The 20,975-nt window shown below is 48.5% G+C and overlaps 1 protein-coding gene across 8 annotated transcripts in view; it reads right to left on the reverse strand.

Annotated features, from left to right (window-relative positions):
- pacsin3 (protein kinase C and casein kinase substrate in neurons 3) overlaps positions 1 to 20,975 on the reverse strand; it is a 144,296-nt gene that overhangs the window by 58,262 nt on the left and 65,059 nt on the right. For all 8 annotated transcript variants that reach the window (XM_038807249.1, XM_038807242.1, XM_038807248.1 and 5 more), the window contains 2 exons: positions 3,698 to 3,785; positions 3,369 to 3,525 (listed from right to left, as the gene is read on the reverse strand). In XM_038807249.1, coding sequence (XP_038663177.1) covers positions 3,369 to 3,525; positions 3,698 to 3,785 — 245 coding nt within the window. The remainder of the gene's footprint in view (positions 1 to 3,368; positions 3,526 to 3,697; positions 3,786 to 20,975) is intronic.

Raw genomic sequence — 20,975 nt, forward strand, 5'->3', positions numbered from 1 at the left:
AAGCTTCCTTTCGACTTTGTCAAACGCCTTCGGAAAGTCTTAATCAATGCCTTCGTCCTTCTTTGCTAAATTCTAAACTGCTCCCAATCCTCAGACCTGTTATTTTTCTTGGCCAATCTGTATGCTTCTCCCTTGTATCGGATACTATTTCTAATTTCCTTTGTAAGCCAAAGATTGGACCTCTTACCCCCTTTGCTTTTGTGCCAGACAGGAATGAACAGTTGCTGTAGTTCCTCGATAAGGTTGAAAGCCAAAAGATAAGATTCTTTGCTTCAGATGGTGTATTGTTAGCAGCCTTGCATCAATCCCGGCCTTCAGTTCAAGGCTTTTACTGTGAATTCTTTCAGGTATCTGGTTTTAGAAATAAACATTCACATACTCTGGTTGAAAAACTAGATCCTTGACTTTGTCTGCAGCCCGTGATGACTTTCCTGTGCACTGATTCGTATCAAATTTTGTTTCAGGTCTCTGTCGTCTCAGGAGAACACATCCAGAGGCTTTCTGGAGAGAGTCAGCCATGGCAGTGGGTTTCTGGAGAGAGGCAGCTGGATTTTTTTGGAGAGTGAGCAGAGTATTGTCTGCTTCTTGCTGTCAGAATCAAAACTGAAACCAAGCTGGAACCTCAGGAGTCCGAAAAGCCTTCCAGTGGAATAATATCCAATCACCACCTGTTACAGGCAGAGCATTCTTTGGCCACCAGCTAATCAACTGAGTCGAACCCATCTCTCGGTCACTGGTGCCGGCCAGTCTGCAATCTCCAGTTTAAACCAGCACAGCCTTCCAGATTCTTCCTGCTGGATTGAAATGTTCAGGCTGCTTGCTTTCAAGTGAGATGTCCATTAATCATCCATGGATCAAAGTGAAACAGCAAAAACAATAAGAGGAAATGAGGGGACAAACAGGAAGGAGCCTAATACCTGCCACCGAGTACTCCCTTGTCTTGTTGCTCCTTCCAAAGTGCATCACCTCACACTTTTCAGTGTTAAATTCCATCTGCACTATTCCATCCCAACTAACCAATCCATCTACAACTTCCCTGTCAACTACCCGGCCAAATCTGTGTGTCATCTGCAAATTTATTTATCATTCCGCCACATTCTAATCCATATCATTTACTTATATCACAATAAGGAGCCTAGCACTGATCCCCCTGGTATGCCACTGGACACAAGCCTTCAATCACACAATCAGCCTTCTACCACCACCTATCACTAAGCCAATTTTGGTTCCAACTTGCCAAGTTACCCTGGATCCCATGCACTTTTACCTTCTTTATCAGTCTCCCATGTGGGATCTTGTCAAAAGCTTTGCTGAAGTCCATGTAAACTACCCTCATCTCCACACCTGATCACCCAGTGTGCACAAATCAAAACCCAACACTGTTTCTTCCACCACGATATCGCTCTCCCACCTCCTGGCAGCCCCTCAGATAGAGTATTGATATAGTTTTAGCTGCTAGTTGAATGCATATAGCCGAGAGGTAAAATTATTAAAGTGTCTTGATTGTGGGAATCCAGTCATTGTTTCACATAATGAATTAGCTTTTGTATTCCAGTGTATTCAGCACTAAGATTGTTCTCAGTCTAATTAACTAATCAGTTACAGCAAGGTCTCCGGGCCGAGTTGTGTAGCATGGAACGCGCGAGAAACATATCCAATAATTTTCCTGAGATTGTGCACGTAGACGCTGAGCTAGGTTTGATAGGCACCAGTCAATCTTAAAGTGATGTCCAATGTTTGAGTAATAAATCATCCTCGAAGTAACAGACATTCATTTGAACAAACCAAGAGGTCTCATCTGAGAATTAGAAACCAATGAAAGTAAATGAGTGGTTAAACCAGAGATAAGAATTTCCTGAAAATACCTGTGGTCGAGGGCTTTGTCCTGAATTCTTTAATCAGCTACCTGTTTGTGTTAAATTAATACCTTATGTTTTATGATTTTTTTTGCCATGCGTTTAACCCTTTAATGTATTGTTTGATATTTTGTTTTTACGTTTATTATTAAGATCTTATTCAAATGTATTTAAGTGCAGAGCAATAAAGGGGTCTTTATTGACCCTTCAATCACCAGACTATCAACTCTTATTAGAAGGTAAAATGAGTCCCAACAACCTCCAGCAGCACCCCCCTCCAGCCACTCACAAGGCAGGCCCAGCCACCCTCACCTGGCAGAAAGCCCCCGACTGACAACCGCAACCCCCCCCCCCCCCCCCCCCCCCCCCCCCCCCCCCCCCCCCCCCCCCCCCCCGCCCCACAGTCAAACCAACAGAACATCCACTCTGACAGGTCACTCCCCTCCTCCTCGTCCCACAGCCGCCCCCCCCTCCTCGTCCCACAGCACCCCCCTCCTCCTCGTCCCACAGCCGCCCCCCTCCTCCTCGTCCCACAGCCGCCCCCCCCTCCTCCTCGTCCCACAGCGCCCCCCTCTCCTCGTTCCCCACCGCCGCCCCCCCTCCTCCTTGTCCCACAGCTGCCCTCCCTCCTCCTCGTCCCACAGCCGGGCCCTCCGCCTCCTCGTCCCACAGCCGGGCCCTCCGCCTCCTCGTCCCACAGCCGCCCCCCCCCTCCTCCTCGTCCCACAGCCGGGCCCTCCTCCTCCTCATCCCACAGCCGGGCCCTCCTCCTCCTCATCCCACAGCCGCCCTCCCTCCTCCTCGTCCCACAGCCGCCCCCCTCCTCCTCGTCCCACAGCCGCCCCCTCCTCCCTTGTCCCACAGCCGCCCCCCCTCCTCCTCGTCCACAGCCGCCCCCCCTCCTCCTCGTCCCACAGCCGCCCCCCCTCCTCCTCGTCCCACAGCCGCCCCCCCCTCCTCCTCGTCCCACAGCCGCCCCCCCTCCTCCTCGTCCCACAGCCGGGCCCTCCTCCTCCTCGTCCCACAGCCGGGCCCTCCTCCTCCTCGTCCCACAGCCGCCCCCCCCTCCTCCTTGTCCCACAGCCACCTCCCTCCTCCTCGTCCCACAGCCGGGCCCTCCTCCTCCTCGTCCCACAGCCGCCCCCCCTCCTCCTTGTCCCACAGCCGGGCCCTCCTCCCCCCCCCCACAGAGTGGCCTCCCCCTCCTCCTCGTCCCACAGCGGGGCCCCCCCTCCTCCAGCGGCCCCCATCCGCCACCCACAGCGCCTCCTGCCTTCTCCCCACAGCCTGTTCCCCCCCCCACTCTTACAGTGTGACACCCAGGGGGATGTAGTGACCCCACGAGGGTGGGGTGCAGTGACCCCACAGGACAGGACAAAATGCTGATTTCCTCTCCCCCTCACTTGTGTGGACTCAGTGACGTGAGAGAGACACACTCCAGGGGTGAAGACACACTGCCTGACAGGATTCACTTGCTGGTTTTGGGGCTATTCTGCTCTCCCAGACACCTACCCTTGTCCACTAGGGTTTTCCATTTCTGGGACCAGTTGGTTAGTTGCTGCGCGTACTGCTTCTCAATATGGGACCGTTCCTGGAAACAGCTGAGCAGGTCATTGCAGAGCCGGTGACCGTCGTCAAAACGCTTGACCGTTCGCCTGTACTGCCCTGGCTACAGAGAGAGGAGAGACAGAGTAAGCAGAACTGAAACACAGGAAGAGAGAGAGAAACATCACACGGTAAGCGGGAGGAGAAATATCACACGGTAACCGGGAAAATACGGCTGTGTGCAGTTGGGGCACGGTGGGGGCATTGTGGAATGCAGGGCAGGGTATGTGACTGACCTCCCAGAAGCTCTCCGCTGTCCCATCATCCTTTGCCACTGACATGGCTGTTGTTCCCTTGCAGCACAGAATTTTGGCGGCTTTTGTTCTGTTGAAGAAAACATTATGCAGTTAATGGAAAGACCAGGCTGATGGGAATTTACATAAGCAGTTTGGCTGTTGAATCTCAGGTAGGGGCTTCACCCAGTGCCCTGGGCAGCTTCAATGTGTTGGAAGAGCTGAGAATCGGTCTTCCAATTGCATCCCAGAGCCACAGTGCCGAGCGGTCAAAGTGCTGGGAAATGTGGAATCTCAATTACCCGGCTAGTTACTGGAACTGTATTTTCAGAAGCTGATTTTGTCAAACTTAGCTTTAATAAATTAAAGATAACACATGAAATTTGAATACATTTTGTATGATGCTGGAGTGAGGTTTGGGTGAACTGAAATCTGTTTGATTATATTCTGTGACCATTTTGAAAAGTGCAGATGAACAGAGAGACCTTGGTGACCATGTACACAAATCCTGGGCAAGGTGCGGGTGCTTAAAAAGCAGGAGAGTAACTTTGCTTTCATATTCTGTTCCCCTCTTCATGAAGCAAAGAGAAGTGATGTTACACCTTTACAAATCATTGGTCAGACCACATTTGGAGAATTGTGTTCAGTTCTGGGCACCTTATTTAAGGAAGGATGTTAAAGCCCTGGAGAGAGTGCCGAGGAGATTTACTGGAATGATACCCGGAATGAGGAAAGATTGGAAAAATTGGTCTTGTTCTCCTTGGAGCAGAGAAGATTAAGAGGTGACCTTATTGAGGTGTTTAAAATGATGAACAATTTTGACAGGGGAAAGAAGGATATTCTGTTTTCAAGCTGATTAGCAAGAGAGCCAGGAGTGAGATGAGGAGAAACTGCTTCACTCAGAGTGTTGTTGGGAGAGGGTGGAGGTGGATTCCATAAGAGGTTCCATAGGAGGTTTCAAAGGAGAGCTGGATATATATTTGAAAGTGATGCATTTAGAGGGCTATGGAGATAGGGCTGGGGAAAGGGACTAGCTAGGTTGCTCTTTTGGGAGCCGGCGCAGACACAATGGGCCGAACGGCCTCCATCTCCAACTCCATCTACACGTTTGCTGAAAACCACGGCCGTAGTGGGTTGGATCTCGAACAATGATGAGCTAAAGTACAGGAGCATGGTGCAATAACAAACTCTCCCCCAATGCCAGCAAAACTAAAGAGCTGGTCATTGACTTCAGGAAGCAAAGTACTGTACACACCCCTGTCAGCACCAACGGGGTCGAGGTGGAGATGGTTAGCAGTTTCAAATTCCTAGGTGTGCACATCTCCAACCTGTCCTGCTCCACCCACATCAATCTAAGACCAAGAAAGCACAACAGCGCCCATACTTTCTCAGAAAACTAAGGAACTTCAGCATGTCCACATGACTCTTACCAATCTTTGCAGGTACACCATAGAAAGTATCCTATCTGGCTGCATCACAGCCTTATGGCAACTGCTCGGCCCTGCTTGGCCCAAGACCGTAAGAAATTACAGAGAATTGTAAATACCACCCAGTCCATCGCACAAACCCACCTCCCATCCATTGACTCCGACTCCACATTCTGCTGCCTTCAGAAAGCAGGCAGCAGAATGAAAGACCCCTCCCATCCGGTTTACTCACGCTTCCAGATTCTTCCATCAGACAGGACAAACAAAAGTCTGAGAACACACACGAACAGATTCAAAAGCAGCTTCTTCCCCACTATTACCAGACTCTTAAATAACCCCCTTATGGACTGATCTGATCTCTTCACATATCCTCTCTACCGATTAATACTACAATCCAATATGCTTCATCTGATGCCTCTGTTAATGTATTTACATTGTGTATTTTCATAGAATTTACATTGCAGAAGGAGGCCATTCAGCCCATTGAGTCTGCATCGGCCCTTGGAAAGGGCACCCTACCCAAGCCCCACACCTCCACCCTATCCCCGTAACGCCACACCCACCTTCTTGGACATGAAGGGCAATTGAGCATAGTCAATCCACCTAACTTGCTCATCTTTGGACTGTGGGAGGAAACCGGAGAGCCCGGAGGAAACCTACTCAACACACGGGGGAGAACGTGCAGACTCCGCACAGACAGTGACCCAAGCCAAAAATCGAACCTGGGACTCGAGCTGTGAAGAAACTGTGCTCACCACTGTGCTATCCTGCTGCCCTATTTATGTTTGCCCTATTGTGTACTTTCTTTTCATGTACGGAATCATCTGTCCGAGCTGCATGCAGAAACAATACTTTTCACTGTACTTCGGTGCACGTGACAATAAACAAATCCAATCCAATTCTGGGCTGTAAATAACAAACAGTAACAAACAAACATAATGAAGAGGTTGTGAAGTAATGTGGTCAATAGCAGGAAGCCAGAAAGGTGGAGGCACAAAGTCTGGAGCACCAGGTGACACCCTGATAGAGCAGGAGGAGGCAAGGAGAAACACAAACACAAAGTACTGTGGTGATGGAAATCCAAATGATAAAAGAAAATACCAGAATACCCTGCATCTGTGGAGAGAGAAACTGAGTTGACATTTCATGCGAATGTCCTTACTTTCTATCTCACTGAAGTTAGAGATCTAACATGTTTTAAAGAAATACAGAATCAGGGTACAAAAACAAATAACAATAAAGCACAGGAACAGACCTTCGGCCCAACAAGCCTGCACGACCACAAGTCCCATCTAGACCAACCACCTGCATCCTTCTATACCCAGTCTGTTCATGTGCCGATCCAGAGAAGTCTTAAAGGCCGCTAACGTATCTGCCTCAACCACCTCACTTGGCAGTGCATTCCAGGCCACCACCACCTTCTGTGTAAAAAAACTTCCCCGCATATCTCCACTGAACCTGTTCCCCCTCACCTTGAACTTGTGCCCTCTTGTTAATTTTACATTCTGTCCTGGGGAAAAAGCCTCCAACTGTTCACCCCGTCTATACGGTAACAATTTTATAAACTTCTATCAGGTCGCCCTCAGCCTCCATCTCTCTAGGGAGAACAATTCCAGTTTATTCAATCTCGCCTCATAGCTAATACCCTTCATACCAGAAACATCCTGGTAAATCTTTTATGTACTCTCTCCAAAGTCTCCACGTCCTTCTGGTAGTGTGGTGACCAGAATTGGACCACAGTATTCCAAATGTGGCCTAACCATCGTTCTGTATAACTGTAACATAATATTTGAGCTTTTATACTCAATACTCTGTCCCATGAAGGCAAGCATGGCATATGCCTTCTTAACCGTCATTTCCACCTGTGCTGCCACTTTTAAGGATCTGTGGACCTGCATGGCCAGATCTCTCTGTGTCTCTATGCTCCTGATGGTTCTGCCATTTATTTTATAGCTCACACTTGAATTGGATCTACTAAAATGAATCACCTCGCATTTGTCTGGATTAAATTCCACCTGCCATTTCTCTGCCTAATTTTGCAGCCTATCTCTAATCTGCTGTATTCTCTGACAATCTTCATTGCTCTCCGCAACTCCCGCAATCTTAGCATCATCCGTAAATTGCTAATCAGACCCGCTATGTTTTCTTCCAAGTTATTTATATATATTACAAGAGTACTGATCCCTGCAGAACGCCACTAGTTACAGACCTCCATTCGGAAAAACACCCTTCCACTGCTACTCTCAGTCTTCGATGGCCAAGCCCAGTTCTGGATCCATCCAGCTTTTTCATCCCACGTGATTTAATCTTTTGCACCAGCCTGCCATGAGTGACCTTATCAAATGCTTTACTAAAGTCCATGTCGACAACATCCACAGCCCTTCCCTCGTCAATCATTTTTCTAAGCAGCTAAGGTGGGACAAAATGTTTGAGATAGGGTGCAAGGCAGAAGAGATTTTTTTTAAAACCATTTCATAGAATATAGAACTATATAGAACTGTACAGCACAGTACAGGCCCTTCGGCCCACGATGTTGTGCCGAACTAGTCTGAAACTAAGATCAAATCAACCTACTCCCAATCATTCTAGTGCACTCCATATGCCTATCCAATAACCGCTTGAAAGTTCCTAAAGTGTCCGACTCCACTACCAGAGATGGGAGTGCTTTCCACGCCCCAACCACTCTCTCAGTAAAGAACCTACCTCTGACATCTCTCCTATATCTTCCACCATGAATCTTATAGTTATGCCCCTTTGTTAACAGCTAGATCCACCCGGGAAAAAGTCACTGAAAGTCCACTCTATCTATCCCTTTCATCCATCTTATCCACCACAATTAAGTCACCTCTCATCCTCCTCAGCTCCAAAGAGAAAAGCCCTAGCTCCCTCAACCTTTCCTCATAAGACTACCCTCCAAACCAGGCCAGCCTCGGTAAACCTCCTTTGCATCCTTTCCAATGCTTCCTCATCCTTCCTATACTGAGGTGACTAGAACGCACACATACTCCAAATGTGGTCTAACCAAGGTCTTGTACAGTTGCAAGCATTACCTCAACGGCTCTTAAACTCAATGTTAATAATCGGAGCACACACTAGGCTTTCTTCACGGCTCTATCCACTTGGGTGGCAACTTTCAGAGATCTATGGACATGAACTCCGAGATCTCTCTGCTCCTCCACAGTCTTCAGAACCCTGCCATTAACCCTGTAATCTGCATTCAAATTTGTCCTACCAAATGAATCAACTCACACTTATCAGGGTTAAACTCCATCTGCCACTTTTCAGCCCAGCTCTGCATCCATCATCAATGTCTCTGTGCAGCCTACAACAGCCCTCCACATTATCCACAAATCTCAGTGTCACAGCAAATTTACTAACCCACCTTCAACTCCATCATCCAAGTCATTGATAAAAATTACCAATAGCAGAGGACCCCCGCACTGATCCCTGTGGTACACGGCTGGTGACCGGGCTGCAGGATGAAATTTAACAACATGGCCACCCCTCCTTATGAACACTGGAAGAAAAGTATTATTTAGGGCCTCTCCTATATCCTCAGACTCCATGCACATATTCCCACTACTGTCCTTGACTGGCCCCAACTTCACCTTGGTCATTCTTTATTCCTCATGTAAGTGTAAAAAGCTTGGGGTTTTCTTGATCCTACCCGCCAAGGACTTCTCATGCCCCCTCCTCGCTCTCACTGCCCTTTCTCGAGCTCCTCCTAGCTATCTTGTGTCCTTCAAGTGCCCTAACTGAACCTTGTTTACTCATCCTGACATCCTTTTTCCTCTTGACAAGACATTCAACCTCTTTTGTAAACCATAGTTTCCCTCACTCAACCATTCCTCCCTGCCCGACAGGGACATACATATCAAGGACACACAGTATTTGCTCCTTCAACAAGCTCCACATCTCAATTGTGCCTATCCTGACAGTTCCTGTTTCCATCTTGTGCTCCCCAATTCTTGCCTGATTGCATCGTAATTACCCTTCCCCCAGTTATAAACCTTTTCCTGCCGTATGTTCCTATCCCTCTCCATTGCTATAGTGAAAGTCACCAAATTGTGATCACTATCTCCAAAGTGCTCTCCCACAACAAAATCTAAACTTGTATCATTACCCAGTACCAAATCCAATGTGGCCCAACTCTTGTCGGTCTATCCACATATTGTGTGAGGAAACCCTCCTGCACACACTGGATAAAACAGCCCCATTCCAAACTATTCTAATTATAGTGGTTCCAATCAATATTTAGAAAGTTAAAGTCACCCTGACAACAATCCTGTGACTACCGCACCTATCCAAAATCTGCATTGCAATCTTTTCCTCCACATCTCCGTTACTGTTTGAGGGCCTATAGAAATCTTCACAAAGTGACCGCTTCTTTCCTATTTCAAACTTCAGCCCACACTACCTCAGTAGACAGATCCTCCTCAAACTGCCTTTCTGCAGCCATTATACTATCCTTAATTAACAATGCTGCTCCTCCACCTTCCCTAATCTTACAGAAACATCTAAACCCCAGAACCTCCAACAACCATTCATGTCGCTGGGCTATCCACGTCTCCATAATGGCCACAACATCGTAGTCCCAGGTACCAATCCATACTTCAAGCTCACCAATCTTATTCCTGATGCTCCTCGCATTGAAGTAGACACACTTCAAACCACTGCAGGTCCACTCTTGTGACCTTGGTACCTTCCTCAGTACTGCACTCCCCTCAACTTTCTCAACTCTAGCAACGCTATCTCCTGGACGACAAATCAGTTTCCCATCCCCCTGCCAAATTAGTTTAAACCCCCCCAAAGAGCTGTAACAAATTTCCCTCCCAGGATATTGGTGCCCCTCTGGTTCAGGTGTAACCCGTCCTGTTTGTACAGGTCCCACCTTCCCCAGTATGTGCTCCAATTATCCAAGTAACTGAAACCCTCCCTCCTGCACCATCCCTGTAGCCACGTGTTTAACTGCACTCTCTCCCCGTTCCTCACTTCGCTAGCACGTGACACTGGCAGCAGACCAGAGATGACAACATGGTCTGTCCTGGCTCTCAGCTTCCACCCTAGCTCCCCGAATTCTTGTTTTACATCCCCGTCCCTTCTCTTACCTATGTCGTTGGTACCGATGTGTACCACGACTTGTGGCTGCTCCCCCTCCCCCTTAAGGATCCTGAAAACACGATCAGAATAAAACAAGGTCACGGACCTTGGCACCCGGGAGGCAACACACCAACTGTGAGCCTCTATCATAGAACATAGAGTCTCCAATAACTAATGCTCTCCTGCTCTCCCCCCATCCCTTCTGAGCCACAGGGACAGACTCAGTGCCAGGGACCTGGCCACCGTGGCTTACCTCTGGTAGGTCGTACCCCCCAACAGTATCCAAAACGGTACACCTGTTATTGAGGGGAACAACCGCAGGGGCTCCTTGCACTGACTGCTTCTTCCCCATCCTTTTAAACATCACCCAGCTACCCTCATTCGTAAGAGTAACTACATCTCTGTAGCTTCTATCTATAACCGACTCTGCCTCCCGAATGATTGTCAATTCATCCAGCTCCAGCTCCCGTTCCCTAACACAGTCTTTGAGGAGCTGGAGATGGATGCACTTCCCGCAGGTGAACTCAGCAGGGCCACTGACAGTGCCCCTCACCTGGAACATCCTGCAGGAGGAAAATTGCACTGCTCTCTCTGCCATCCCTTCCATTTATCCACTTGACAATTACAGAGAGAGAGAGAAAAAAAGTTTACCTGATTTTCACACTCCCCGCAGGTTAGAGGTGGTGGAAGGGTGGAGAGAGGAAAAGGAAAGAAAAGCTTACCTCAGCAACTCACCACACAGTCTTTTTTTGTTAGAGGACGACGATGGGTGGGAGACACTACTGTGTAGTGTCTTGGGTTTAGCCACTGCCTGAAATATATTAGTTCCAGAAACTCACCCAACAGCAGCTTTCCACAATTCACTCCCCGCAACAGCCAATCAGCGTCACCGCTCTGCCGCCCTCTGCAGGCATTTATAATTTTACAACAATAAACGGTACAAATATGAACATAGCTCAAAAATCATCTCTCACTAATCCCGTCTACCCTAAACACAAAGTAGCCTAACTCTTCCCCCCCCCCCCCCCCCCCCAACCTTTTAGTGCCTCTACTGAGAGTTTAGCTTTCCCTGAAGTTGATGAACGGCTGCCCCCTCTGGACGAACCCAGGGTTCTCTCAGGACGAACTTAATTTTCTCAAGTCTGAGAAACCCAGCCATGTCACTAAGCCAAACTTCTGATTTTGGGGGCTTCGAGTCCCTCCACGCTAACAATATCCGTCTCCGGGCTACCAAGGAGGCAAAGGCCAAAATGTCAGCCTCTCTCATCCCCTGGGTTCCCGGATCTTCCAACACTCCAAAAATCGCCACCTTTGGACTCGGCGCCACCCTTCTTTTAAGTACCACGGACATGATATCTGCAAATCCATGCCAGTATCCCCCAAGCTTCGGGCGTGCCCAAAACATATGGACATGTTTTGCTGGCCTCCACCAAACCTCACACACTTGACCTCAATCCCGAAAAACTTGCTCATCCGGGCCACCGTCATGTGTGCCCGGTGAACCACCTTGAATTGTATCAGGCTAAGCCTGGCATATGATGAGGACATGTTGACTCTGCTTAAGGCATCGGCCCATAGACCTGCCTCGACCTCCCCCGCCAGCTCATCTTTCCATTTACTCGTTAGCTATTCTATCTGAGTTTCCTCCCACTCCATTTTTCTTTTGGCGGGAATTCAGCTGTTGGAGTGGGCGGAGCTGCTTCGCTGCTTAAACAGCGGCCACAGGGTCTTTGGCGATAAATTTGAAGAGTGACATCACAGCAAAGCAGTGACCTGATTGGCTGGTAAGGAAAGTGCTCCAATTAGCAGTAGCTGGGAGAAATGTAACTCTTCGTGTATTGGTAAGTATTGTGATTGGTAAGTAAAATCTTTATTCCTTTCACTTATTCATTATTTAATATTATATTTGTAATCAGTTAAGGTAAAGTGTAAAAATGGCAGGAGATCCCTGTGTTATGCTCCTTATGCTCAACGTGGGAGTTCAGGGACACGGCCGATGCCCTTGACTTCTTCATGTGCGGGAAGTGTGTCTAGCTGCAGCTCCTGTTAGACCGCATGACGGCTCTGAATGGTATGTTGCCTCCATGTGCACGGGTCAGGGATGTCTCAGATCGGCTGCAGGACATACTGAAGGGGGAGGGTGAACATCAGTTGTCGTGGTGCATATAGGCACCAGCAATATAGGTAAAAAACGGGACGAGGTCCGACAATCAGAATTTAGGGAGTTAGGAGATGAGTTAAAAAGTAGGACCTCAAAAGGTAGTAATCTCAGGATTGCTAACTGTGCCAAGAGTAGGAATTCAAGAATAGTCAGAATGAATACATGGCAGGAGGGAGGGGTTCAGATTTTTAGGACATTGGAACCGGTTCTGGGGGCGGTGGGACCATTACAAATCGGATGGTCTACACCTGGGCAGGACTGGAACCAATGTCCTAGGGGGTGCTTTTGCTAACACTGTTGGGGAGGTTTTAAATTAATGTGGCAGGGGGATGGGAACCAGATTAGGAAGTTAGAGGTCAGTAAAGAGGCAGCAACTAAAGCCAGTAAGGTACTAGATAATAAACTCATTGTGACAAAGGGGAAGAGTAGACATGGAAGAGATGATGAATGCAAAGGGACAGGTGGTCTGAGGTGCATTTGTTTTAATGCAAGAAGCGTAGCAGGTAAGGCAATGAATTTAGGGCTTGGATTAGTACCTGGGAATATGATGTTATTGGTATTACTGAGGCTTGGTTGAGGGAAGGGCAAGATTGGCAACTAAACATCCCAGGGTATAGATGCTTCAGGAGGGATAGAGAGGGAGGTAAAAGGGGTGGCAGAGTTGCATTACTGGTCAGAGATGGTATCACAGCTGTGATTAAGGATTGCACTATGGAGGATTAGAGCACTGAGGCAATATGGGTAGAGCTAAGAAATAGGAAGGGTGCAGTAACATTGCTGTGACTTTACAACAGGCCTCCCAAAAGTGAGCGTGAAGTAGAGGTACAAATATGTAGACAGATTATAGAAAAATATTGGAGCAATAGGGTGGTCGTAATGGGAGATTTTAACTCCCCCAACATTGAATGGGACTCATGTAGTGTTGGAGGCGTAGATGTAGCAGAATTTGTAAGGAGCATCCAGGAGAGTTTTTTAGAGCGGTATGTAAATAGTCCAACTCAGGAAGGGGCCATACTGGACCTGGTATTGGGAAATGATCCCACCCAGGTGGTTGAAGTTTCAGTCGGTGATTACTTTGGGAATAGCGATCACAATTCCGTAAGTTTTAGAATACTCATGGTCAAAGACGAGAGTGGTCCTAAACGAAGAGTGCTAAATTGGGGAAAGGCCAAGTTAACAAAATTCGGCAGGAGCTAGGGAATGTGGATTGGGAGCAGCTGTTTAAGGGTAAATCCACATTTGAAATGTGGGAGTCTTTTAAGGAAAGGTTGATTAGAGTGCAGGACAGACATGTCCCTGTGAAAATGAGGGATAGAAATGGCAACATTAGGGAACCATGGATGATGGGTGGAATTGTGAGACTAGCTAGGATTAAAAAGGATGCATACATAAGATCTAGGCGACTTAAAACTGATGAAGCTTTGGAGGAATATCGGGAAAGTAGGACAAATCCCAAACGCGCTACAAAGAGGGCTAAAAGGGGTCATGAAATATCTTTGGCTAACAGGGTTAAGGAAAATCCCAAAGCCTTTTATTCGTATACAAGGAGCAAGAGGGTAACTAGAGAAAGGATTGGCCCACTTAAAGACAAAAGAGGAAATTTATGCATGGAGTCAGAGGAAATGAGCGAGATTCTTAATGAGTACTTTGCATCGGTATTCACCAAGGAGAGGGACATGACGGATGTTGAGGTCAGGGATGGATGTTTAAATACTCTAGGTCAAGTCGTCATACGGAAGGGGGAAGTTTTGGGTATTCTAAAAAGGCATTAAGGTAGACAAGTCCCCAGGTCCGGATGGGATCTATCCCAGGTTACTGAGGGAAGCGAGGGACGAAATAGCTGGGGCCTTACCAGATATCTTTGCAGCATCCTTGAGCACGGGTGAGGTCCAGGAGGACTGGAGAATTGCTAATGTTGTCCCTTTGTTTAAGAAGGGTAGCAGGGATAATCCAGGGAATTATAGGCCTGTGAGCTTGACGTCAGTGGTAGGCAAACTGTTGGAGAAGATACCGAGGGATGGGATCTATTCATATTTGGAAGAAAATAGACTTATCAGTGATAGGCAGCATGGTTTTGTGCAGGGAAGGTCATGTCTTACAAACCTAACAGAATTCTTTGATTGAGTTAATTGATGAGGAAAGGGCTGTAGATGTCATATACATGGACTTCAGTAAGGCGCTTGATAAAGTTTCCCATGGGAGGTTGATGGAAAAAGTGAAGTTGCATGGGGTTCAGGGTCTACTAGCTCAATGGATAAAGAACTGGTTGGGCAACAGGAGACAGAGTCATGGTGGAAGGGAGTGTTTCAAAATGGAGAAAGGTGACTAGTGGTGTTCCACAGGGATCCGTGCTCGGACCACTGTTGTTCGTGATATACATAAATGATCTGGACAAAGGTATAGGTGGTCAGATGAGCAAGTTTGCAGATGATACTAAGATTTGTGGAGTTGCAGATAGCGAAGGGGACTGTCAGAGAATACAGCAAAATATAGATAGATTGGAGAGTTGGGCAGAGAAATGGTAGATGGAGTTCAATCCAGGTAAATGAGAGGTGATGCATTTTGGAAGAACCAATTCAAGAGCAGACTATACAGTCAATGGAAGAGTCCTAGGGAAAATTGATGTACAGAGAGATCTGGGAGTTCAGGTCCATTGTACCCTGAAGGTGGCAATGCAGGTCGATAAGAGTGGTCAAGAAGGCATACAGCATGCTTGCCTTCATCGGACAGGGTATTGAGTACAAGAGTCGGCAGGTCAGTTGTATAGGACTTTGGTTAGGCCACATTTGGAATACTGTGTGCAGTTCTGGTCGCCACATGACCAGAAGGATGTGGATGCTTTTGAGAGGATGCAGAGGAGATTCACCAGGATGGTGCCTGGTATGGAGGGTGCTTGCTATGAAGAAAGTTCGAGTAGATTAGGATTGTTTTCGTTGGAAGGACGGAGGTTGAGGGGGGATCTGATGGAGGTCTCCAAAATTATGAGAGGTATGGACAGGGTGGATAGCAACAAGCTTTTTCCAAGAGCAGGGGTGTCAATTACAAGGGGTCACGATTTCAAGGTGAGAGGGGGAAAGTTTAAGGGAGATGTGCGTGGGAAGTTTTTTTTAAAAACGCAGAGGGTGGTGGGTGCCTGGAACGCTTTGCCAGCGGAGGTGGTAGAGGCGGGCACGATAGCATCATTTAAGATGCATCTGGACAGATATGCGAACGGGCAGGGAACAGAGGGAAGTAGATCCTTGGAAAATAGGCGACAGGTTTAGATAAAGGATCTGGATCGTCGAAGGCTGGGAGGGCTGAAGGGCCTGTTCCTGCGCTGTCATTTTTCTTTGTTCTTTATAAAAGTCTGGAGAAAAGGTCCCAAAAGTCCACCACGAGCGGGAGCTACCAAATAAGCTATCTCCTAATCCATGGCCGCAACCGTAAGTCCAAGGCAGAAGAGATTAAATGACAAAAGGCATAATGGTGTAAAGACAAAAGGAGATACTCATGGGAGAAGTAGAGGGGGGGAAAAAAAAGAGATGCTTAGAAGTGTGGAATTGTTGAAATCCGTGTTGAGCTGACTGGGAAGCGTGGAAGAACAAAGCGAAGAAGTGGAGACTTGCGTCTTGACCCAGGACAATGGGAAGACTAGTTAGGGGCTTTTCACAATAGCTTCCTTGCAGTGTTACTGTAAGCCTACTTGTGACACTAATAAAGATTATTATTACTACTTCCCACCCTGTTCACATGATTGATGTATGCAATAAGTAACACAAAGTCAGTCAAGGTAGAGTGTTCCTCAACTACTACACCCATTCTCCCAGCTCCCCCACACTCACTCCCACACTGACTGCTGGGGTGATTTCTCGGAACACAGGTTCAAATCCCACCACGGTTAATGGTAGAATTTAAATTTAATTCATGAATAAATTGGGAATACTAACCTGCGATTGACTCTTAACTGCCCTTTGAAATGGCCGAGAAAGCCACTCAGTCCATCAAACACCCACAGAAAAGTTGAAGAATGATGCCCGATGGGCCACGAGGCATCGACCTCGGCACTGGAGACGACAACGGCAAACCCGGCCCTGTCAACCCTGCAAAGTCCACCTTACTGACACCTGGGGCTTGTGTCAAAATTACAAGAGCCGTCTCACAGATGAGTCAAGCAACAGCCTGACATAGTAAGGTATACTGTAAGGTATGATTCCTTCAGTGTGACTACGGCCCAGACACCACCATCACCACCTGCAGGGCAGACCCAGAGGTGGCGACATACAGGTATACAGTCAGGAAGGAGTTTCCCTGGCAGTTCGCAACATCAACTCTGGACCCCATGAAGTCTCGTAGCTTCAGGTCAAACATGGGAAAGGAAACCTCCTATTACCACATAAGTCATTGATCAGCTGATGAATCAGAACTCCTTCATAGTCAACACCTCTTGGAGAAAGCACTGAAGATGACAAGGGCACAGAATGCACTCTGTGTGGGGGACTTCAATGTTCATCACGAAGAGTGGCTCAGTGGTACCACCACAGACCGAGCTGGATGAGTCCTAATGGACATAGCTACCAGACAGGGTGTGCAGCAGGAGGTGACGGAATGAACAAGAAGGAAGAACATCTTCAGAAATCTATTTGCTGCAGATGCATCTGTCCATGACAGACTAGGTAGGAGTGACCACTGCACAGTCCTTGTGGAAACAAAGTCCCTCCATCGTGTTGTGCGCCACTACCACCCTGCTAAATGGGATAGACTTCAAAAAGATCCAGAAACTCAAGACTGAGCATCCATGAGGCGCTGTGGACCATCAGCAGAATTGTATTCAACCACAATCTGCAACAATGGCTCGGCATATCCCACACTCCCCTTCGGTGAGGAGGTGACGTTATGGTACTGTCACTGGACTAGTATTCCAGAGACTCAGAGTACTGCTCTGGGGTCCAAGGTCCAAATCTCACTACTGCAGATGGTGAAATTTGAATTCACTTGAACGTCTGGTGATGACCATGAAACTATTGTCGTTTGTCATAAAAACTCATCAGGTTCACGAATGTCCTTTAGTTAGGAAGGTCTGCTGTCCTTACCTGGTCTGGCCTATATGTGAATCCAGACCCACAGCAATGTGGCTGACTCTCAACACCCTCTCAAGGGCAATTAAGGATGGCCAATAAATGCTGGCACAGCCTGCGACGCCCACGTCCCATGAACAAATAAAAAAAATATTTAAAAAACATTACTAGCAAACCACCAAGCCAGGGGATCAACCCTGGTTCAATGAAGAGTGCAGGAGAGCATGCCAGGAGCAACATCAGGCACACCGAAAAATGAGGTGTAAATGTGGTGAAGCGAAGCTACAACACAGGACTACGTTGTGCCAAACAACAGAAGCAGCAAGTAATAGACAGACCTAATCAATCCCACAACCAAAGGATCAGATCTAAGCACTGCAGTCCTGCCACATCCAATCGTGAATTGTGATGGACAATTAAACAACTCACTGGAGAAGGAGGCTCCACAAATATCTTCATCCCCAAATGATGGAGGGACTCAGCATATCTGTGCAAAAGAGAAGGCTGAAACATAGAACAGTACAGCACAGAACAGGCCCTTCGGCCCTCAATGTTGTGCCGAGCCATGATCACCTACTCAAACCCACGTATCCACCCTATACCCGTAACCAACAACCCCCCCCCCCATTAACCTTACTTTTTTTTAGGACACTACGGGCAATTTTAGCATGGCCAATCTTCCTAACCCGCACATCTTTGGACTTCGTAACAATCTTCAGCCAGAAGTGCCGAGTGGATGATCCATCTCAGTCTCCTCCAGAGGTCTCCCCAACATCACAGATGTCAACTTCAGCCAATCTGATTCACTCCATGTGATGTCAAGAAATGGCTGAAGGCACTGGATACTGCAAAGGCTATGGAACAGACAATATTCTGGCAATAGTACTAAACTTGTGCTCCAGAAAATGCAGATGGTGAAATTACACCCCGAGCCAAGCTGTCGCAGTACAGCTACATCTACAAACCTGGCATTTTCCAATGTGGGTAATTGCCCAGATATGTCCTGCAAACAAAAAGCAGGACAAATCCAACCTGGCCAATTACTGTCCCATCAGCCTACTCTCAAGGGATAAACATGGGCGGGGTCAGCAGCAGCGCTATTAATCAATATAACCCTCCCCCCCCCGCAATATAAACCCCCCCACCCTCGCCCCCAATATAAACCGCCCACCCTCGCCCCAATATAAACCCCCCAACCCTCGCCCCCAATATAAACCCCCCCAACCCTTGCCCAATATAAACCCCCCCACCCTCGCCCCAATATAAACCCCCCCCACCCTCGCCCCCAATAAACCCCCCACCCTCGCCCCAATATAAACCCCCCCCCCCACCCAATATAAACCCCCCCACCCTCGCCACCAATATAAACCCCCCACCCTCGCCCCAGAATATAAAACCCCCGCCACCCTTGCCCCGAATATAAACCTCCCCACCCTCGCCCAGAATATAAACCCCCCCCACCCAGAATACAAACCCCCCCATCCTCACCCCGAATACAAACCCCCCCATCCTCACCCCGAATACAAACCCCCCATCCTCACCCCGAATACAAACCCCCCCAACCTCACCCAGAATATAAACCCCCCCACCCCGAATACAAACCCCCCCACCCTCACCCCGAATACAAACCTCCCCACCCTCGCCCAGAATATAAACCCCCCCACCCAGAATACAAACCCCCCATCGTCACCCCGAATACAAAACCCCCATCCTCACCCCGAATACAAACCCCCATCCTCACCCCGAATACAAACCCCCCCATCCTCACCCCGAATACAAACCCCCCCATCCTCACCCTGAATACAAAACCCCCATCCTCACCCTGAATACAAACCCCCCCATCTCACCCGAATACAAACCCCCCCCATCCTCACCCCGAATACAAACCCCCCCATCCTCACCCCGAATACAAACCCCCCCCATCCTCACCCAGAATACAAACCCCCCCATCCTCACCCCGAATACAAACCCCCCCATCCTCACCCCGAATACAAACCCCCCCCACCCTCACCCAGAATACAAACCCCCCATCCTCACCCCGAATACAAACCCCCCCCATCGTCACCCCGAATACAAACCCCCCATCCTCACCCCCTTCCTCACCCGAATACAAACCCCCCCCAATCGTCACCCTGAATACAAACCCCCTCAACCTCACCCCGAATACAAACCCCCCCCACCCTCACCCGAATACAACCCCCCACCCTCACCCAGAATATAAACCCCCCCATAGTTATCTTGAATCTGAACACTCTCACCCTTCCCCATGTACCCAGTCACCCCCCCCCCCCATCACCCACTATCCATCAACCCTCCCGGACACCCCCTCCCACCTGTCATCCCCAATCCCGTCAACCCATCTCCCACGACAACCCTCCTCTTGTTACTCCTCCCCCCATCACCCGCTGCCCTCTCTCACCCCACCCCCTGTCACAGGGTGCTGTGTTGTGTGCACGCTTCAGTTTTGATGGCTTGATTTTCTGTCATGGGTACCCCTCTCCCCGCTGAGCAGCAGAAACCCTGTACTCGCTGCACATACAGGCAGCCTGCAAGAAACAGGAGATGGACTGACCATCGCATCTGGGATAACAAAAAATTGATCAGGGTGCACCAGACAGAACTAAAAATGCAAACCCAGAGGCTACAATGCCCGACTAAGGCAGCTCAGTCTCACAGGACATTTAGTATTACCTCCCAGAGTGGCTGTTACGAAAAACTCACCTTGCTCTCTATACATTGAAAACAGTGATTGGCACTCTGCCTCAGACACACCGAGGGGACCCTCCAAGCCTGATCCTTCTGTGTAATTTCCTGTTTCCGGCTCTGCGTTTGGTGGCACTCTTCTGCATGAGAACCTTAATCCCCACACCCAGTGTCAGGTAACTACTGGCACGGAGCCCAGTCCAGGCACTTCCCCATCACCTGTTCATTGCCCAGAGGAGTAGCTTGTTATTGTTGCCCTTTATCAGGGAGATATTGAGCGGTGTGCCAGGGGATTCAGATCCACAGGAATGACAAAAGATCCTCCCACAGCCAGAAATAGTCAGTGTGCAAATCAATGTAAGCATGCTGGGACAGAGCTTCACTGTGATTCGCAGTGAACCCAGGCTCAGCCAAGAGTAGAGAGGATCCAATATCTAAAACTCGCCATCAGCATGGAGAGTCAGGGGGACGTGGTGGTAGCACTGCTGCCTCACAGCGCCAGAGTCTCGGACGATTGTGGGGAGTTTGCACTTTCTGCCCATGTCTCTGGGGTTTCCTCCGGGTGCTCCGGTTTCCTCCCACAGTCCAAAGATGTGCAGGTTAAGTGGATTGGTAAAGATAAATTGCCTTGTCCAATGGTTAGATGGAGTTCAGGGGTTACAGAGATATGGCAGGAGAATGGGCTGAGGTAGGGATCTTTCAGAGGGTTGGTGTAAACTCGGAGGGCCGAATGGCTCCTACTGCACTGTGGGGATTCTATGTTTCTACAACCAGAGTTAGTGAATCAGCGCCATTAACAGCAATCTAAACTTCAGACCGGAACAACATGGCCACAA

Source organism: Scyliorhinus canicula, chromosome 9, assembly GCF_902713615.1.
Source record: "Scyliorhinus canicula chromosome 9, sScyCan1.1, whole genome shotgun sequence".
In the NCBI taxonomy this organism is placed as follows: domain Eukaryota; kingdom Metazoa; phylum Chordata; class Chondrichthyes; order Carcharhiniformes; family Scyliorhinidae; genus Scyliorhinus; species Scyliorhinus canicula.